The sequence below is a fragment of the Stenella coeruleoalba genome (genome assembly GCF_951394435.1).
Source record: "Stenella coeruleoalba genome assembly, chromosome: 11".
In the NCBI taxonomy this organism is placed as follows: domain Eukaryota; kingdom Metazoa; phylum Chordata; class Mammalia; order Artiodactyla; family Delphinidae; genus Stenella; species Stenella coeruleoalba.
In genome coordinates, this window is record NC_137157.1 from 14,848,717 (window position 1) to 14,869,193 (window position 20,477).

The window sequence follows — 20,477 nt, forward strand, 5'->3', positions numbered from 1 at the left end:
TCAAATTTTGTGGGCTTGCGTGGACCCACGCTTTGCTACTAGGAGAATGCCAGGAAGACTGAAATCCTAAATTTGGTGGATTTATAAGACTCAGAACTCACTCCCTGCGCGCACGTCAGCCCTGGTTACTTAGCAACGGGATCGATCGCTCGGCGCTCGACTCGACCCGGCCGGACTGAGACGAGGCGTTCCGGGCCGAGCCTCTCACGGCCCGCCCCCTCCGGCCCGAGTCCCCGCGGCGCGCAAGCGCGGAACGGGGTGGGTTGGGGGGAGGGGGAGTCGGTGCGCTGGCGCCGGTTGCGGGCCGTGGCGGGGAGGGGCACACGCACAAGGGGCGGGGCAGCGGGCGCCGAGAGTGGCTGAGGAGCCGGAAACGCGCCTTGGAGGGTGCGGCCCTGAGGACACTGCGGGTTGGGCCGGGCCGGGCGGGAAACGTTAGGCGAGCGGGCCCCGGGGCGGGGGGTCGTGCTGGCGGGGAGGGCCGCGAGGCGAGCTTTGCCCGGATGAGGAACAAAGCGGTGGGGCAGGCGTGCGCGACCCCCGCGCGGCCGGCAGGTGGGCTGCGCGCGGGCCCGGCCGGGGCGGGGCGAGGGCGGCCTGCGGGCCCCGTGCCGGCGAGCGGGCGACTTGGCCGCCCTTGGGAGGCAGTGTCAGCAGGCCCGGGCTCTCTGGCGGCGAGGGGACGGGGGCTGCATCTTTCCCGTGTTTTGGTGACCGCCCTTGTCCTCCCCCTCAGGTTAGGTAGCCCCCCTCCCGAAGCTTCTGGAGGAAAGGCCTCGGGTGTCCCCCGGCATGCCTTATCTCGCGGCGGGGTGCGCGGCCGCCGGCCCTCGGGAGAAGTTGGGCTGCCCCGGGCGGCCCCGGGGAAGAATGGCCGCGTTTGTGCAGCGGTTGTAAGCAAGATGCGGTAGCACGTGACCCTGGAACGCAAACCCTGATGCCGGTTCTCCACCACCCGTGTGCGCGTTCCTCTGACACTTGGCCCCCAGCAGATGCATCACAGGTGAGTAGCTTGGTGAGCTCAGCGTTGGTGACATCTTTGGAAAACATTTGGCAAATGAGACTTAAGAGTGCTTTTGTTTTTGGTGCCATTGGGCAGGTTACAGGTGCGATTGGCAAGTGGGTTTGTCCCAAAGGGAACAAAACATCCAGAAACCAGTATTGGGTTGAATATACTCTCATTAAATTTGATTTACTCCAAATGTGAGTAGTTGTTCCGAATAGCCATTACGTCGATTGTTGGCTCGTTGGACATCTTTATCCTTGCCTTTGAGTTATTTGCGCGTTTAATAATATTTTCATCTGGATTTTGAAGTGTGTTTTTAGCTCAAAACCATGTTTCACGTTGAATTTTGCTGGTTACCGTCTGGCTTGGCTGGTAATGTAGAGAAATTAAGTTATTAATTGTGCAGGCTCTGTGTTAATGTTGAAAGTACTTTGTGGTACCATGCCACTACAGTACAGAAGTGTGGCAGAGAAATAGTTACATTTGGCCATTCTTTATGAGTCCTTTCATAGGCTGTATGTTGAGGATAAGGAAGATTAAAAAAAGTTCATCCAAATTACTGAAACTGTCCATTGCATTTGCAAAGTGGCTGCATTTCAGTTAGCTTCTTATGTCATTCTAAGAAAAAGTCGTAAGATCAACAAATGGTTCATACATAGGTCACATAAACTAGAGAAGATGAAGGATATGATTCTACAATGAATGCATAGGGAAGAAGAGCGAGCTTAGTATCTTGATTCTGGCCCTTCTCCCAAGATTGCTTCCTAGCATCCCATATGGGAAAAGGAGCTAGAGTAGACTTGCACTTTGGAATGAGGGAGTCTTTTGAGGCTTATACTGTAAATTCCCTTCATCTGCTTTCTCTCTGTGGGATACTAGTTACCTTTGGTTTATGGCTGCTGAGATCATCACATTTTAGTGACTCACAGCAAAGCAGAAATCTGCTGAGCCTCTCACATTAAACTCCGGTTTGAACTGGTTTGAGAAGGCCTAAGAGTCAACCTAGAAGCACCGTTTTGATTTTCATCTTGAGATGAGGTGCACAGATTAATACTCAGAAATTTTCAGCATGGAATTTGAAGCTACAGACTTTTAATTGTACTTAAAAAAATTATCGTAACCATTTTTTTGTAGGTCATTACTGCTCCAGTGGTTCTAAAGTTTTAGTTAATGTTTGTAGCTATAAAGTCACAGGAAAAGTCTGTTTTAAACCACCCCAAACCCAGAAACCTTCAAAATTGTTAGCTATCGCTTCTTTAGGCTATAAGGATTTTTGCATTCTTTTATAGCATAATTAAATACTGTTATTAATGTGCTGTCTTTCATAAGGTGTATCTCATTTGCCATGTGATGCTAGTTGTCTTTCTAGTAAAGATGAGTTTGCATTGCTTCATCCAAATCAAATACATATTTCAGAATGCCTACTCTATATAGGGTGTCGCCCTCAGCTTTGTACACTTTATTAACGTCTGGGAGCCTAGTTGTATGAGATACCTAGCCCGGAGTAAGGTTGAAGCTTATGGATAGAGAGTAATTCAGGAATAGGTCTATGTGGGACTTTAAACATACTCCACGATATAAATACACAGATCATAAGTGTTGGGACTGTAAAAGGCAAAGAGTTTCTTTTATTGTAATTGTCTTTTTCTAGTCATAGTTAAGAGTTTAGATTTCTTAAATTAGGCAGACCTGGACTTAAATGCCAATTCTGCGACTTACTAGTTTTCTTAAATTAGGCAGACCTGGATTTAAATCCCGACTCTACCACTTACTAGTTAATGTAATTTGGGGTTAAGTTTCTTAGCCTGAGTCTCAATTTTCTCCTCTCTAAAATGGGATTAAGAATAATACCTACCTCACAGTAGTTATAAGGATTAGGTGAGGTAATTACATGTTATCACTTAGCCCAGTGCCTAACACCTAAAGTAAGGGAGTAATAAGTATTAGTTGTTATTATTTTCATGTTGATTGGCAGCTGATATTGCCATTTTTCAGATTAAAAACCTATTAAGTTTTGCCTTCACTGCTAAGGAGTGTGTAGACCGATTTGGTTCCCCTTCCTGTTCTTCACCCCTCCCATGTACATAGGTGCACGCGCATGAACTTGAATCACTGATAACTCAGTATAAGCATTGGAGGTCACTGGTGACCTCCTTTGGATAGCCTGTTGGCTGGCCCCTTGAAGTTGTTTATAATATGGCAGTCTCTAAATTCTGACATAGGAACTAATACTGATAACAATCTCTAGTAGTATCTTATTCAAATCAGTATACTCTTATTCTAATGACTTTGTCAATGGCACTACAAGATGGATTTTATGGAAAAAGCAGTTCTCAGATTCTTCAGCCAAAAATGGTCTCTAGATAAAAAAAGTTTGGTGTATTGAAAAACTTTCTGACAGTATTTTGCAGCATGATCTGTGTTATTTCATTGCTGTGTGATTTGGGGCATATGACAAGCCCTCTTTGAGCCACTGTTTCCTTGGTTACCTTATTTTGTAGAATTGGTGAGCAAATATGAAGTAATTTTTTATAAAGTAGCTAGCAAAGCTTGCCTAATGAACCTTGATATGTGGAGGATATTACTAAAATTATTGATTAATTATTAAGGTATCTATACAGAATTTTAATAAAATGCTGATCCATGGAGAAGATATGGTGCTTCTTTATACCATTGGTAATCTAATTCACACCCAGTATCACTTTAACTCCTGGTAAAAGGAATTAGTAAAAATTCTTTGAGTAAGTTAAAACAGACTGTCTATAAAACTCCTGGTTTAAAGTAATAAGCCGGTTGGAGAAACTAAATACTGTGAAGGAAAAAACTTAGGTGAATTTAAAAAACAAACCCTTGTTGCCAGTGTGCTCTAAGGATTGCAAACTTTGCTTTAGATAGTGTGCTTAGGGTTTGGAGCGAGGCACACCTGAGTTAAATCCTGTTTCTGCTATATGATGGCTGAGTTAACATCTCTGAATCCCAATGACACTAGTTATCAGGGAGCTGTGAGCATAGAAATGAAGTCATAGTTGGTTAAGCCCCATTTCCCCACCTCCATTGTTTCAGGTTCTTCAGTACCTTAAACAGAGTCACTGAGGTAATTTTTTGCATAACTGGTTGTGTCTGCTCTTTCTTAGGATGAATGAAATGAACCTGAGCCCAGTGGGGATGGAGCAGCTGACTTCATCCTCTGTGAGCAATGCCTTGCCAGTCTCAGGGAGTCACCTGGGGTTGGCTGCCTCACCCACTCACAATGCCATCCCAGCCCCAGGTGAGTGGTAAGGGAGAGTGACTGAATTTCAGCACTTAATTGCATTATCAGTTCTAAATGGAGCCTACAGGGGGGTGAAAGCCCCTTTAAGAGTGGAAGGGAGAAGCCCAGCAGGTCTAAATGGTGGTTCCACATGTGGCAGCAATTTTCCTAGAGTACTGAAGTCCTAGTGGATAGAATAGGAGTAGCGGTTTTTTTCTGGTTGTTCTCTTCTTGGGTTAGTGGCCTTTTGTCTGTAGAGCTGTAGTTGATTTGGCATTTTATCTAGGGTTACCCATTCATCTGTTTTCCCCCTTGGCATTCTGTCCCTGGGTTATTAGGAGAGAATCAAAGTTACTGTAATAACTATTCCTAGAACACATGGGAAATTCAGCTTTATTTTCTATGATATCAAACTGGCAACAGCTGCAAACACACCAGGCCTAGAATTATGGTCAAAGAGGAGGTTTCAGAGATGAAGCTCCTACGTAGAACTCCCCCTGAGCCTCAGTACTGGGACAGAATAATAGTATAGGAAAAGCTCATTTTCCCCCATCGCTGTACTTTTAAAACCTTTTTATCTGGCTAGTTCAATTTTTTCTTTCTACTGAAATAGAAATGAAACAAGTAAGCCATTGAGTCTTACAGTGGCAAGACAGTGATTCTTCGGTCTTTGACATTGTAATGTATTGGATTTTATCAAAGTAAGAGTTAATGTTTAAGAGTATTTTAAATCTATTAAGTTGTTTAGTTCTCTATAGAGAATTACCTGCTTAATTACTAATATGCACCCGTTAAATAAGGTTTGTCTAAACTAGGGTGTCTTCACATTTCTTTTAGTGTCCACAAAAGAAATTTTTTAAAAAAGTATTACTTAACTCATTTGATTATCTCTTAGGCATTCCATTTAGTGGACACTCTTATTGAGGAGGAAAAACCTATTAAAAAATACTGCCACTGGCAAAAATAATGCGAATCAGCACTGCCCAAGTTGGTGATTGTTCATTATGATACGTAGGCACAGGGTCACTTTAGCACTTGCGGATAGATATAGTCCAAGGTAAATATAAAGTACAAATTTTTAAAAATCATGAAGTACAGCATATATACAAAAGATTATATGAAAATATGTATGTACAGTTTTATATTTAGCTTTACATTAATTTCCAAGTAGAAACATTTTTTAAAAAATTAATTAATTTTCTTGGCTGCATTGGGTCTTTGTTGCTGTGCCCAGGCCTTCTTGTTTTTGTTTTTATTTTTTGCGATACGGGGGCCTCTCACTGTTGTGGCCTCTCCCATTGTGGAGCACAGGCTCCGGACGCGCAGGCTCAGCGGCCATGGCTCACGGGCCCAGCCGCTCCGCGGCATGTGGGATCTTCCCGGACCGGGGCACGAACCCGTGTCCCCTGCATCGGCAGGCGGACTCTCAACCACTGTGCCACCAGGGAAGCCCCTAGAAGCCCAGAAGCATATCTTTTTTTAAGTGAAACGTTCTCACCATATAAAATGGAAAATATAGTAAAGTGCAAAAATAAATTAAAAAACTCTGGGGACTTCTCTGGTGGCACAGTGGTTAAGAATCCGCCTGCCAGTGCAGGGGATACGGGTTCAAGCCCTGGTTCGGGAAAATCCCACATGCCGTGGAGCAGCTAAGCCTGTGCTGCGCCACAACTACTGAGCCCGCAGGCCACAACTACTGAGCCTGCACTCTACAACTACTGAAGCCCGTGCTCCGCAACGAGAAGCTACCGCAACGAAGTGTGGCCCCTGCTCGCCACAACTAGAGAAAGCCTGTGCGCAGCAACAAAGACCCAAATAAAGAAAGAAAGAAAGAAAGAAAGAAAATTCTTAGAAAAACAAACAACTATTCTATCACTACTCAGAGACCACTCTGAACTTTGATATATTTCTTTGATCTTTGGTATGTTTCTTCCCATTCTTTTTATCTCTTATAATTTGTTTTCTTAAATTGTATTTAAACTAGGTTTTTAATTGTAATTAAATGCTTTGATACTTAGAGCAATAGACAACTGGATGATCAAGTTGGCATTTTAAAACTAACTTGACTAAATGTAGGACTTGTTTGTGGATGTCTGCACAACACTACCTATCTGTGGATGTAAAGGGCTGCTAGGTGAGATTTTTGCCCATTGCAAAAACCTTCCTAAGAGTTGAGCAAGTGATTACAGAATTTTAAAGTACTTACTTTTAAAAAAAAAATTAATTATGGCTGTGTTGGGTCTTCGTTGCTGCGAGCGGGCTTTCTCTAGTTGCGGAGAGCGGGGGCTACTCTCCATTGCGGTGTGCGGGCTTCTCATTGCAGTGGCTTCTCTTGTTGCGGAGCACGGACTCTAGGCACGCAGGCTTCAGTAGTTGTGCCTTGCGGGCTCTAGAGCGCTGGTTCAGTAGTTGTGGCGCACGGGCTTAGTTGCTCCCGCGGCTTGTGGGATCTTCCCTGACCAGGGATCGAACCCATATCCCCTGCACTGGCAGGCGGGTTCTTAACCACTGCGCCACTAGGGAAGCCCTAAGATACTTACTTTTAATGGAGAAAAAAATTTTTTTTTGTAGGGCTGCCAGTGGCGATTCCAAACCTGGGTCCCTCCCTGAGCTCTCTGCCTTCTGCTTTGTCTCTCATGCTCCCAATGGGTATTGGGGATCGAGGGGTGATGTGTGGGTTACCTGAAAGAAACTACACCCTACCTCCACCACCTTACCCCCACCTTGAGAGCAGTTACTTCAGAACCATTCTACCTGGTAAGTGTTATAGTTATTCAGGAATTTAGGAGGAAGAATTCAGCCAGCTCTTAACTTCAGTTCTTGAAGGCTTGAATAACACTTTTTTTCTGTTTGTCACTATTAGACATTAATCTTTGTGGGAAAAAATTGTTCATATTTATGTACTTTTCCTCTTAGAACATATAGGTAACATATTAACATAGCAGTTTGATTAAGCTTAATTTCTTTTTTTTTTTTTTTTTTTTTTTTGCGGTACGCGGGCCTCTCAGTGTTGTGGCCTCTCCCGCTGCGGAGCACAGGCTCTGGATGCGCAGGCTCAGCGGCCATGGCTCACGGGCCCACCCGCTCCGCGGCATGTGGGATCCTCCCAGACCAGGGCACAAACCCGCGTCCGCTGCGTCGGCAGGCGGACTCTCAACCACTGCGCCACCAGGGAAGCCCTAAGCTTAATTTCTTAATGGCACATAAACAATTTTTCTTGTCTCCTCTAGCATCTCCTTGATTCAGTTTTTATAATTCTGCAGTTGTAATTCCTATCAACCACATGTCCTGCTTACAAGTGTCATTGTTTATTATAAATTAAAGTTTACTGAATTTTTATTCTAGAAGTATTATATACTCATTTCAAAAAATTTAGCAAATAAGGAGGAAGGGGAATCATTCATAGTCCCATCATCCATCTTTTTGGTGTACTTCCTTCCTGTCTTTTATTTGTATGTATAGGTTTTTACTGTTTTTCATAATTAACACTATATAGTACTTTCTATACAATTGTGTACCCTTTTTTTACTTAATAATTTTCTCTATTTTTACATAGTTATTTTTCCCAACTACTGTGTGGTTTTCATAATTATCCTTTTTAATGATGCATTATATTCTACTGAGTGGATATTCGATGGTTTATTATATCTTTATTGTTGGACAGTTTTTTCCAGTTTTTTTAATAACCATGTATGAATGTCTTTGTGTATAATACTTACAAAATGCATTTAGGTGAGATTACCATAAGTGGAATTTCTTGTGCAAGAGGGTATGAACATTTTTGAGGTTATTATTGTAGATACTTTCCGAAGAGGATTTAGAAATTTAGGCTCCTACTGGCAATGCAGCAAGTACCATTTCACCACATCTTCATAAGCACGAGTGTTCAAATATTTTTTTCTGTTTTAATAAAGCAGGTATAATTGTGACTTGTTTTGAATAGAGCCTAATGTTTTATGATAGTCTAATAAGTTAAAAATTATATTTAATTTTTATTTTTCACATGGAAAATCTTTTAAATGATTTTACCTTTTAACTCTTATAGAGCAGATTTCAGCATCTTAAGACTCAGGAACTCCAGCCATGTATATATTAAAGGCAGCATTTATAAGTGATTAATTTCTAGTGACTTCAAAGGAACATAGTTAATTTTTTATGATTTCTGAGTTTCACAGGAAAAACTGAATTGTGGTATATGTATGTTGCTATTTATAAAGTATATAGATATCAAACCAAAGAAATAGGAGATTATTTTAGTTTAGTTACATTTGTAAGGAATTTGGAATTCTTTATATTTAACAATATACTGAAAAATTCCTGATATCTCATCTTTTCCTTTTCTCAGGCATTTTATCTTATTTAGCTGACAGACCACCTCCTCAGTATATCCACCCTAACTCTATAAATGTTGATGGTAATACAGCATTATCTATCACCAATAACCCTTCGGCGCTAGATCCCTATCAGTCCAATGGAAATGTTGGATTAGAACCAGGCATTGTTTCAATAGACTCTCGCTCTGTGAACACACATGGTGCCCAAAGTCTTCATCCCGCTGATGGCCATGAGGTGGCCTTGGACACAACAATCACTATGGAGAACGTCTCTAGGGTCACCAGCCCAATCTCTACAGATGGAATGGCAGAAGAGCTTACCATGGATGGTGTTGCAGGCGAGCATACCCAAATCCCAAATGGCTCCAGAAGTCATGAACCTCTGTCTGTGGATTCTGTGAGCAACAACCTTGCAGCAGAAACTGTAGGACATGGTGGTGTGATACCCATTCATGGGAATGGCCTGGAGCTCCCTGTGGTCATGGAGACAGACCACATTGCAAGTCGGGTCAACGGAATGTCTGACAGTGCCCTCAGTGACTCCATCCACACCGTGGCCATGAGCACCAACTCTGTAAGCGTGGCACTCTCTACCTCACACAACCTCGCCTCCCTAGAATCTGTTTCCCTCCATGAAGTTGGCCTAAGCCTAGAACCTGTGGCTGTCTCCTCCATCACCCAGGAGGTTGCTATGGGGACAGGTCATGTAGATGTGTCTTCAGACAGTCTTTCTTTTGTACCACCTTCACTGCAAATGGAAGACTCCAATTCAAACAAGGAAAATATGGCAACCTTGTTTACAATTTGTGAGTGTGCTTAGCCTTTTTCTTTTGGAGATATTGATAGAAAGGGCCATCATCCTTAACAGGTTTAGTCACAAAGTCAGGTGTTAAGGGAGTATAGAAAGTAACTAGACTTTGGAACTTTTATTTGCCTTTGTATTGTCCTTTGTATTAATGTGGTGCCTTTTCCTCAGGTAAGCCAAACAGTATATAGACATTTTGTTGGTTCTTATAGCATCTTCCTGAAGTAAGGAAACAGTCATTTCTGTATTTTACAGGTAAGCTTAGCCTAATAATGCTTAAGGTATTTCCCAAGATTTCACAGATAGTTAATTATAGAAGTAAATTTCAGTAAGGTATTCTGTGTGACATGCCATTTGCTTTTTCAACGTAAGACATATTTATTAGATCATGTGTAATATAATTCGCATATGCATTTAAAGTGTACAGTTTAGTGGTTTTTAGTATATTGACAAGGTTGTGCAACCATCACCACTGTGTAATTCCAAAATTTTTATCGCCCCATAAAGAAACCCCATTAGCAGTCACTCTCACCCCTGCCCCCCATTCTCAGGCAACCAATAATCTACTTTCTCTGGATTCGCCTATTAGACATGTCATATAAATGGAATCATACATTATGTGGCTGTGTCTGGCTTCTTTCCAGCATAATGTTGGGATGGCTCATCCATGTTATAGCATGTATTAGTACTTTATTCCTCTTTTTGGAAGAAGAATATTCCATTGTATGCATATACCGCATTTTGTTTATCCATTTATCTTTTATGAATATTTTGTTTCTCCTTTTTGGCCATTATATTCAATGCTGGTAGGAACATTCACGTACAGGTTTTTGTATGAACATATGTTTTTAATTTTCTTGGATATAAGGAGTGGAATTCCTCGTTTTGAGGAATTGCCAGACTGTTTTCCAAAGTGGCTGCACCATTTTACATTCCCAGCATCTGTGTATGAGGGTTCCATTTTCTCTACATGTTTGCCAAGACTTTTTTTTTAATACCCATTGTAGTGGGTGTGAAGTGGCATCTCATTGTGGTTTTAATTTGCATTTCCTTAATGACTAATGATGTTGAACATCTTACATGTACTTATTGGCCATTTGTATATCTTTGAAGGAAACCTGTAAGCATTTTTTGCAGTATGAATTCTGAATCTCCTTTGTTTGAAGAGTTAACATGGTTTCTTGTTAAGAGCATTGGAGAATAAGTTCTCATAGAGTGTAGGGGATCTCTAGTCTGATATTCAAAGAATTTTTAATCAAGTAGTACTCGAAGAAGTAATATATTATTACTGCTTTGGCTAAATATGAAAACTTACTAATATTTTATGCCATTTAAGGAGTAATTTCTAATGGATTTCTTAGGAGAAAAAGGCACCTAGAAGGCTGCGATTCTAAGGTTTATGTATTTACAACTATTTTGTGAATGAATTTGGAAAGTTTGAACACAATCATTGACTAAATAGGGTCATTAATACTACTGTTAAGGTAGCAGTGAGAAAGGAAAGTAAAAGAATAGAGCAGAAGATTTATAGAGAAGGAGGACACTCCTGAGCTTGTAAAAGTGAAGTTACAGTAAGCACAGAAAACAGAATATGAATTCAGCGTTTTTTCTGACAATGCAAAAAGACCGCATGAACAATAAGAATTAAGAATGTTAAGCAAATATGTCTGCAAGAATATGATTCACCTGCTGTCCCAAAGAGCAGGTTGCATATTTTTTTTGACTTAAGAGCTTGTCATCAAAGCGTGGTCAGCCAGTTTGTTAATAGTGAAGCAAAAGAGAGCAGTGGTGCAGCTGGCTCTGACTTTGTTGTGCTCTGTTGTCATCTCTGTTTTGGCTTTGCATCGCTACAGCATTTCAACTCAGTTTCCTCTTATAGTTTGGTAGAATTGGAATCTTTTGGACTTTAGAACATCATATCTCAAGGTATTACTTATCTACTCAATGTAAGGAATAATATACTTGATTCTTGAAGTAATGTAGGCTTATTTTTTGATCAGTCTTTCTCTTACGCATTGAATAGGAAACTTGTCCAGTTGGATCAAAAGAAAAATATCAAATGTTGCTGAAGAGAAATATAACAGTGGATATATATTTTAGTGTAAGAAAGTAGTTCTTTGATCAGAGAATTTCTGCTAGAACCTTGCTTCGTACTGGTTACATTTTAATAATTTGTATTTAAATAAAAAAGCAGGTGGTCATTCATTTGCCTGCTAGAACTGACCCCATTTATGTCTCAAATTTCCCATCTGCAGGGTGCACTCTCTGTGACCGAGCCTATCCCTCAGACTGCCCAGATCACGGACCGGTGACTTTTGTTCCTGACACTCCAATAGAGAGCAGAGCGAGGCTTTCTCTCCCAAAGCAGCTTGTTCTCCGCCAGTCAATTGTGGGAGCAGATGTTGGTAAGACCCTTGGAACCATAAAACCCCATCAGAGGTTCTTCTTCCTTTGTAGGGTGAAGTTGTAAAAGTGGATGTGTGTAATTTAGTGATTATTTGGTTGATCCAGAAGTCAGTTTATAGCTGAGATTTATCCTTTTACGGAATATTTGTCTTGTCCAGGGGTGACAGCAGTACATCAAGTTGAAAACTTTATTGGAAAAGTTCCCCTTTCTTAGAATCAGAATTGAATAGAGGAGAGAATCCTAGCCTGAGTCTTTGAAGACTTGACTTTTATTTTCAGCTGTATCATCCACTATCAATAATCATGACAAAGCACTCCTTGAAACTTAGTTTCTTTTATAAAACATTGAAAATTCACCATTGATAACTTCTTTATCACTAAAGATATTTACATTAGATGTTTGTAAATTGCCTAATACTGCTTAGGAAAAGGTAATAAGAAATGTAGACTGCCAAAGTATGCTTATCCATATTGGAACTTCACATGGTATCTGCATCACTGTGCCATTCTTCGAAAATACAATACTAGGTTCGTTATCCTTTCAGGTGTAACTTAGGCATGGGTCAATTGAAAGCAATAAACAGCTTAGATAGTAAAGAGCAGTGCTTTAAGCACAAGTGATCTTAGAAGTTTGATTTATTTTGTGGTAATTGCTTTACTTTTTTATGATAGAATGATGTTCTCTAGTCTTCTTTATGTATCAACTCCAAAATAACGTATTTGGAGGGACATGGTTTGGTTCCTTGTGTATAAAAATGGTTCAGGAATTTCTGATACTGCTTCTTACTCTGCTTATTTATTCTGAGCCCCTATCTAATCTGTTTATTACTTTTTCCTTATTTACAGGATAGGACCCATAAGACTTACCTACCTCTCAGGAGTGCTAGAATATCAGTAGTACTTAGGTTCATTGAAAATAAGATTCTTTGTATGAGTTAAGCTACTCTCTTCTCTATCTGATTAGATGTTTAAATCATTGATTGTGTAGTTCATGTCCTTCCACTGATAGGTGTATGGACTGGAGAAACCATTCCTGTGCGGACTTGCTTTGGGCCTCTTATTGGCCAGCAAAGTCACTCCATGGAAGTAGCAGAATGGACAGACAAGGCAGTTAATCATATCTGGAAGGTCAGTGTTTATGAAACTTTTCTATGACTTTTGGTTGCTTTTACTGTAATGAGGTAGTTAAAAACTTAGCCAAGATTCATACAGTGCCTTTCACTTATCAGTCATTTAATAGTACATTCTCTCTGTTCTTAGTAGCCAACTTATTATACATAGCAAAACATCAGGTATTGAATATGGAAGATAAACTGTTTTAGTCTCCATTTTGTTAGATAACGATTATTCATTTTTATTACTTGTGGCAGCTGAGGCCATGGACTTTGTTTATATGTTGAAAGTCTTATTTTGTAATCAACTAAAACATTCCTCAAATATTTAGCTTGGGAAACAATTCTAGAATTGGAAGCTAAGATTATTTCTCTAGTTTTCTAACGGAAGGGGCTAGAAACTTAAGTTTTTGATATAAACAGCTATTCCTATAACATGTTTATATAGAATTTTAGTCAGTAGGTTGAGAATGATGCCTGCAAAAATTGAAGTAAGGGGGAAATGGGTCTTGTGATAGTTGGAAAGGTAGAGTGCCACTGGCATTGGGGCCTTTAATTGTGGTATCCAGGAGTAAACATAGAGGAATGCTACATGCATTGGAGAAATAATGAGAAGAGGTGGTTCTCTGACCTTCATGTCCATTCATGTGGTAGGTGGTGAAGACAAGCGGACTGTTTCTTATGTTTTTTCCAGTCAAGCCAAAATGTGAATAATCAAGAGCAACATGATTCTATACACTGAGCACTAGCTGTAGGTCTCTAGTGGTCTTTATTGTACTGCTGGAAATAGGGGGACTGGTGAAATGACAAACATTTGAGAAGACAACCATGTATTTTCACACTGACTAGGAAAGTTTGTACCTACTGCAAAGTAAATGAGATTATTGCTAGACTAAACTTAGCAGCATTGTGTATCACTTTTCAGTTCATCTGATGTGTATGTTTGCCTTTTGTTGACAGATATACCACAGTGGTGTCCTAGAATTCTGCATCATTACAACTGACGAAAATGAATGTAATTGGATGATGTTTGTGCGCAAAGCCAGGTAAGAGTAGACTTGGATGAAAGAAATAGTTACGATTCAGATGTTTTTCAGTAGGAAGCTTTGAATAAAATAGGGAAGAATCGAAGAATCCAAATGACAGTGATATCTGAACATACCTTAAAGCCTAAGACTTTTCACCTTCTTCACCCCAGTAGTTGTTGACTAAGGGTTATTATAAATCAAAATATAAGAAACTATCCTTGTTTTATGAACAGTTTATTCAACTTACTAATGCAGTAAGGAATGATACAATTACCATTGACCTTGCAAGTGGGTACCTTTTCTTTTTTTTTTTTTTTTTTGCTGTATGCGGGCCTCTCACTGTTGTGGCCTCTGCCGTTGCGGAGCACAGGCTCCGGATGCGCAGGCTCAGTGGCCATGGCTCATGGGCCCATTTGCTCCGCGGCATGTGGGATCTTCCCGGACCGGGGCACGAACCTGTGTCCCCTGCATCGGCAGGCGGACTCTTAACCACTGCGCCACCAGGGAAGCCCGGGTACCTTTTCTTTATATTAGCTATTAGTCAACCCCTTAGGCTGCTGTTGTGGTTAATTCTTGTTCAGCTATCTATTTCTGTGTCTTTGTTATATTGTTTTAAGACTTTATTTATTTTTCTTCCAGTAACAGACTGTAGTATTTCTGACTATAAAGGACGATATTGAAGTAAGAATTGTGTTTCTATGCAAGTTACTCCTAATAGGTAGTATAGGGAATTAGAGAAATGACCCAGAGAAATAGTACATCTAAGTTTTCATATAGGATTTTGCTGTAGGGATATGATGTGTTTAGTGTATATTTCAAAATTAATATGCTTGATGGGAGTTCCCTGGTGACCTAGTGGTTAGCATTCTGGGCTTTCACTGCTGTGGCTTGGGTTTAATCCTTAGTCGGGAAACTGAGATCCCGCAAGTCTTGTGGCACAGCCAAAAAAATTTTTTTAAATTAATAAAATAAATTTAATATGCTTCATTTGTTAAATGTGATAACTTAGGAATCGGGAAGAGCAGAATTTGGTGGCTTATCCCCATGATGGAAAAATCTATTTCTGCACCTCACAAGATATCCCTCCTGAAAATGAACTGCTTTTTTATTACAGCCGGGATTATGCTCAGCAGATTGGTAAGTTTATGTAAGACTTGTTTGCTATGAATCTAGCATAGTAAAAGCACCAAGGACCAGTAGTAGAGTTTTGGGAATGATTTACATGTAAGCTGAAACAAATCCCATACCTTTGTGTATATAAAAGCAGGATATTACCCCATGTTAAAAGTGTTAAAATCCGTGAGATTCTTCATAAGCTAATTGTTATTGACCAGACAGTATGAACTTTTGTGTTAGGACTTTGATTTGTGGAATTTGAAGTTCCTATGTTCCTTTTGAACCATTACAATTTAATTTCATAAAGGACAGCAAAGCTTCTTGAGTTGGTTTAACCTTCATAGGCTTTTTCTTGCACTGTGTCATGATGACAAGTGATGTTTAGGAGTGTGTATACTACAAAATCTTAAGTTTTTTTCCTAGGAAAGGTGCCTTATAATCCAGTATTTACCAAGTGTTCCCTATGTATGTGCCTGACACGCTATCTGAGATGCTGGGACTAGAGCATTGAACAAGATGTTTTAATTTTACAGGTAGTGGGCAAGCTGGAAATTTTGGTAGAAGGGAGAATTATAAGCAATAGTTACTAATATCAACAAGTTTTTAAATTTAAGTATCAGGAGACATTGAATAATCTTTCTCTTAAGGTGTTCCTGAACACCCAGATGTGCACCTCTGTAACTGTGGCAAGGAGTGCAGTTCCTATACAGAGTTCAAAGCCCACCTGACCAGCCACATCCATAACCATCTTCCTAGCCAGGGCCACAGCAGCAGCCATGGGCCAAGCCACAGCAAAGAAAGGAAGTGGAAGTGCTCCATGTGCCCCCAAGCTTTTATCTCTCCTTCCAAACTTCATGTTCACTTTATGGGTCACATGGGTATGAAGCCCCACAAGTGTGATTTCTGTAGCAAGGCTTTTAGTGATCCCAGCAACCTGCGGACCCACCTCAAGATACATACAGGTAAGTTGTGTTGGACCATCAAAGTGGAATTTTGAAAAATTAGAAATTAGTAAGGCCTTGGCAGCAAGATAGTCTTGCAGGTAGAGTTGAGATCAGATGTTAGAAAGAATCCAGCTGGCTGTCAGCAGGACTTTGTTGGGTCATAAATCTTGGTGGGATAACTGCCTCCTCAGAGAGAATTACTTCTCGTTATTAAGTTGCTTCACTTTCCAGGTGCCCCCACCATAGTTTGAAGGTGACTGGAAAAATGCAGTTAATAATCAGGAAGTTGATGTATGTGTTTGGGCCTAAAGGGAATTCTACAGAAACAGCCTGAGCCTCCCATTAGAGCTCACCCCTGGTCACCAGCCACAGCCAGTTTCTTTCCTTTGAATATTGCTCAGTAAACACTGCCAAAATTTGTTGAGTTTCTATTTTCTAAACTCCATACAAACCAACCCCTTTCTCTTAGCACTTACTTTTTTCACTTACTTTTTTACTTTGCTATAAAGTAACTGCTTTAGTTTCGTTTTCTTGGCTGGGTCATTCATTCTCCAAATCTTTGAAAGTAAAGCTTTTCCTCATTCTTTTCCATTAAGACTGAGTAGTCGCAGCAGAGACCATATGGCTCACAGAGCTTAAGATTCTGACTGACCTGTAAGAAAAGGTTTGCTAACCCCTGACTTAGAGTAACTTTATTTCTTTTTTTTTAATATAAATTTATTTATTTATTTTTGGCTGTGTTGGGTCGTTGCTGCGTGTGGGCTTTTCTTTAGTTGCGCCGCGAGTGGGGGCTACTCTTGGTTGCTGTGCGGTGGCTTTTCTTGTTGCGGATCATGGGCTCTAGGTGCACAGGCTTCATTAGTTGCGGTGCGTGGGCTCAGTAGTTGTGGCTCGTGGACTCTAGAGTGCAGGCTCAGTAGTTGTGGTGCACGGACTTCATTGCTCCGTGGCATGTGGGATCTTCCTGGGCCAGGGCTTGAACCTGTGTCCCCTGCATTGGCAGGCGGATTCTTAACCACTGAGCCACCAGGGAAGTCCCTATTTCTGCATTCTTAAAAGGATTTTATTTCATCCCTGGTTTATGAGGTCATATTAAATGTTTTAAAAAAGAATACTAAAATGTAGGTTGTAAAAATATGTTTGCTTATAGGCAAGTACTAGATTTCATGAGTTTTTAAAAAAAAATAATTGAATTAAGTTGGGCACTGGGGTTATAAGTGATTTTTTTTCCAGAGTTTATATCATGTGTTAGCTATAAACATTAAAAAGTGTGTGTGTGTGTGTGTGTGTGTGTGTGTGTGTGTAGGTAAGCAGTCCTAGGAGGTCAGATTTGTTAGCTTCACTAGCTTTAGTTGCAGAATATAAATTCAGTGGCTCTGAGTGGCTCTGGGTAGACAGTCCCAGAAAGTGAAGTTCCAGTTTACAGTCGGTTCTGTTTTATTCCTGCCTCTGCTACATACCCATACAGTGTGCCTCTTCATCCTGAGAATGCTCGTGGCAGTTTTATTGATGGTATGGTAATTCGGGTTGATGTGCAGGTCAGAAGAACTACAGGTGCACTTTGTGTGACAAGTCTTTCACCCAGAAGGCTCACCTGGAGTCCCACATGGTTATCCACACGGGCGAGAAGAACCTCAAGTGTGATTACTGTGACAAGCTGTTCATGCGGAGGCAGGACCTCAAGCAGCACGTGCTCATCCACACACAGTGAGTCGCCCGCAGCCCAACACCCCTCGGGCGGGGAACGAGGCTTGCCATCTGTCTCCTGCCTTGGCACCCGTCGGTGCCTCCTGTGTTCCATGTAGCCAAGCAGAGGTTGGAAAACTAACGTTTTGGTTTATCCTGGAAGATTTCACTTGTTTTTCTTATTTTTCACCTCTACTCTCTGTATTTCCTTTTTTTTCATATTTTCAAAACATCATTTCATTAACAAATTTCTAAGTACCTCCTTGATGCCCAGCACTGTGCTAAGTGGTAAAAATACAAAGATGAGATGGTCCTTGGATTTAAAGAGCTTGGAGAGCATTAAGAGACAGAAGAGTAATTGCTATACTGTGTTGCAGATGTCAGGGTAAGCGCTGGGTCCTGAGAGACCAGAGAGGAGGATCCAGCCCAGCCTGCAGTGTCCTGGGAAAGTGTCCTGGTAGTTTGAGCAAGCATTAAAGGAGATAAATTAGAGTTATTTGGGGAGACAGTGAAGGGTAAGGGATGAGAATACTGTTCTAGACAGATGAAACGGAGTATGCGAAAAGGACTGTGAAATGCGAGTGGTTCTTTTCTTTTCTTTTTTTTTTTTTTTTGGCTGCGTGTGCGGCATGCAGGATCTTAGTTCCCTGACCAGGGATCGAACCTGTGCTCCTGCAGTGGAAGCACAGAGTCGTAACCACTGGACCACCAAGAAGGTCCCGCTAGTGGTTCTTTATAGTTAGAGCATTGGGTGTATATGAGAGCGAGGGAGAGAGAGGCAGCAGCCAAATCATGAAGAGCTTTTTATCCAACTAAAAAAATTAAATTTCATTCTGGAAATAATGGAGAGTCACCAAAGCATTTTCCCTACCTATGTACCAGGAACTATTCTGTGCTTTGTGTGTGTGCGTGCATGTGTGTATTTTAATTATGGCATAAAACACAAATTTTACTGTCTTAACCATTTTTAAGTATATAGTTAGTAATGTTACGTGTATTCACATTCTTGCACAGGCATTGAAGGATTTTAAGGGAAAGAATGTCATGGTGAGATGTTCTTTTTTTTTTTTTTTTTTTGAGATGTTCATTTTATAAAGATTACTCTGGCAGCAGGAAAGGGTGATTGAAGGAGGAGAAGGCCAAGTATTGGGAGACCTATTAGGATTTTATTGCATGGATCCAAGTGTAATTAATTGCCCAGCCTGTGTTAGTTACAGTAGTAGTAGAGAGAAGAGAACAGATTTTGTGGTCCTGAGCTTTTAGCAAGTGTTAGAAGAGGGAGAAAACATTAGCTTGAATTATTATTTAGAAATCCATAAAAAATGGAAACTTTATATTCTTATTACGGGTTTTAGATAAATATTTTGCTTTTATACCAGCTCTTTGATTCATAGCCACAGTGCAACCTGAAACACTAAAACATCCAAGAAGTCTGGATCTACATTCCAAACTCTCAAAATGACCTTTTAAACAAAGTCTTCATTAAGTGGTTTCATTCTTAGTATGAAATTTTAGAAACTTGACACACTAGTTATCAAATATTAGATATGATTGTACATAATTAGAGCTGAAAGAGATCTCTGGGATCATTTAGTCTAGCTGCTTATATTAGTCAGCTTGAGCTGCCATTAACAAAATACCATAGACTGGGTGGTGGCTTAAACAAAAGAAATTTATATTCTTAAACTTCTGGAGGCTGGAAGTCGAGATCAGGGTGCCAGCATGGTTGGGTTTTGATGAGGGCCTTCTTCCTGGCTTGCGCATGGCTGCCTTCTTGTGTCCTCACATGGTGGAGAGAGCGAGCAAGCTCTGGTCTCTCTTCCTCTTCTTATAAGGGCACTAATCCCATCATGGGGGTCCCATCCTTATGACCTCATCTAAACCTGATTACCTCCCACAGGCCCCCACCTCCAAATACCATCACATTATGAGTTACAGCTTCAACATACCAATTTAGGAGTGGGGGTGGGGGGATGACAAATATCCAACCGATAACACTGCTCATGATAATCAGCTGGGAAATGTGAAAAACAGTGATTGGTGCCAGGGCCCCAGCTCCAGGGATTCTAATTTAGTTGGTCAGGGATAGAGCCCTGGCCTTGGTATTTTTAAAAAGCTCCCCAAGTGAGTCTAATGTCCAGTCAGTGTTGAGTGCTACTCAGTTGATCCAAATGAAAGACTTGTTTCACAGTATGTCTGGCAAGTGGCTATATTGTTACTTCTTGAAAACCACACATAAAGAGGAGTTATTATCTTCCTTGACCTTAACTTTCTATTCTTTCAAGTGATGTGTAAATTTGCACTTGCTTTTATGGTAGCCATTTCACAGCATAATGAAATAGAAATTATTTTGAGATTAGTCATAACTGCTTATCTCCTTTTGGGGTGGAAATTGGCTTTATCAGATGTTGACCAGTGAAAGCAGTTTTCTTAAATGTGGATCTGGACACTTTCTCATGATGACAAAATATAATAAGCCTCTACCAAACTCCCATGGTATAAAAGTTGTTTTAGGACTGTCAAGACTTTATGCTAGTATAAGTCATTCATAAAAGAAGCACCATTCACCATATATATATATACACACACACACACACACATACACACACACACACACACACATACATACACACATTTTGGCTGCACCACACGGCTTGCAGGATCTTAGTTCCCCAACCAGGGATTGAACCCAGGCCCTCGGCAGTGAACGTCCTAACCACTGGACTGCTGGAGAATTCCCCAACCAATTTTTTTTTTTTTTTTTGCGGTACGCGGGCCTCTCACTGTTGT

At 40.7% G+C, this 20,477-nt stretch overlaps 1 protein-coding gene across 9 annotated transcripts in view; it reads left to right on the plus strand.

Moving 5' to 3' along the window:
• The first annotated feature begins 337 nt into the window (after positions 1-337).
• PRDM4 (PR/SET domain 4) overlaps positions 338-20,477 on the plus strand; it is a 38,593-nt gene continuing 18,453 nt past the window's right edge. For 7 of the 9 annotated variants that reach the window (XR_013830409.1, XR_013830410.1, XR_013830411.1 and 4 more), the window contains exons 1-11: positions 450-555; positions 737-1,003; positions 4,141-4,274; positions 6,828-7,013; positions 8,602-9,396; positions 11,651-11,800; positions 12,811-12,929; positions 13,874-13,959; positions 14,951-15,078; positions 15,705-16,019; positions 17,540-17,708. Coding sequence is in view for 6 of the 9 variants with exons in the window: in XM_079936291.1 (XP_079792417.1) it covers positions 993-1,003; positions 4,141-4,274; positions 6,828-7,013; positions 8,602-9,396; positions 11,651-11,800; positions 12,811-12,929; positions 13,874-13,959; positions 14,951-15,078; positions 15,705-16,019; positions 17,540-17,708 (2,093 nt within the window). In the remaining 3 variants the exon portion in view is untranslated. Of the gene's footprint in view, positions 388-449; positions 556-736; positions 1,004-4,140; positions 4,275-6,827; positions 7,014-8,601; positions 9,397-11,650; positions 11,801-12,810; positions 12,930-13,873; positions 13,960-14,950; positions 15,079-15,704; positions 16,020-17,469; positions 17,709-20,477 lie in introns of those variants that run through there. The other 2 variants (XM_079936290.1, XM_079936294.1) reach the window with 2 other exon arrangements.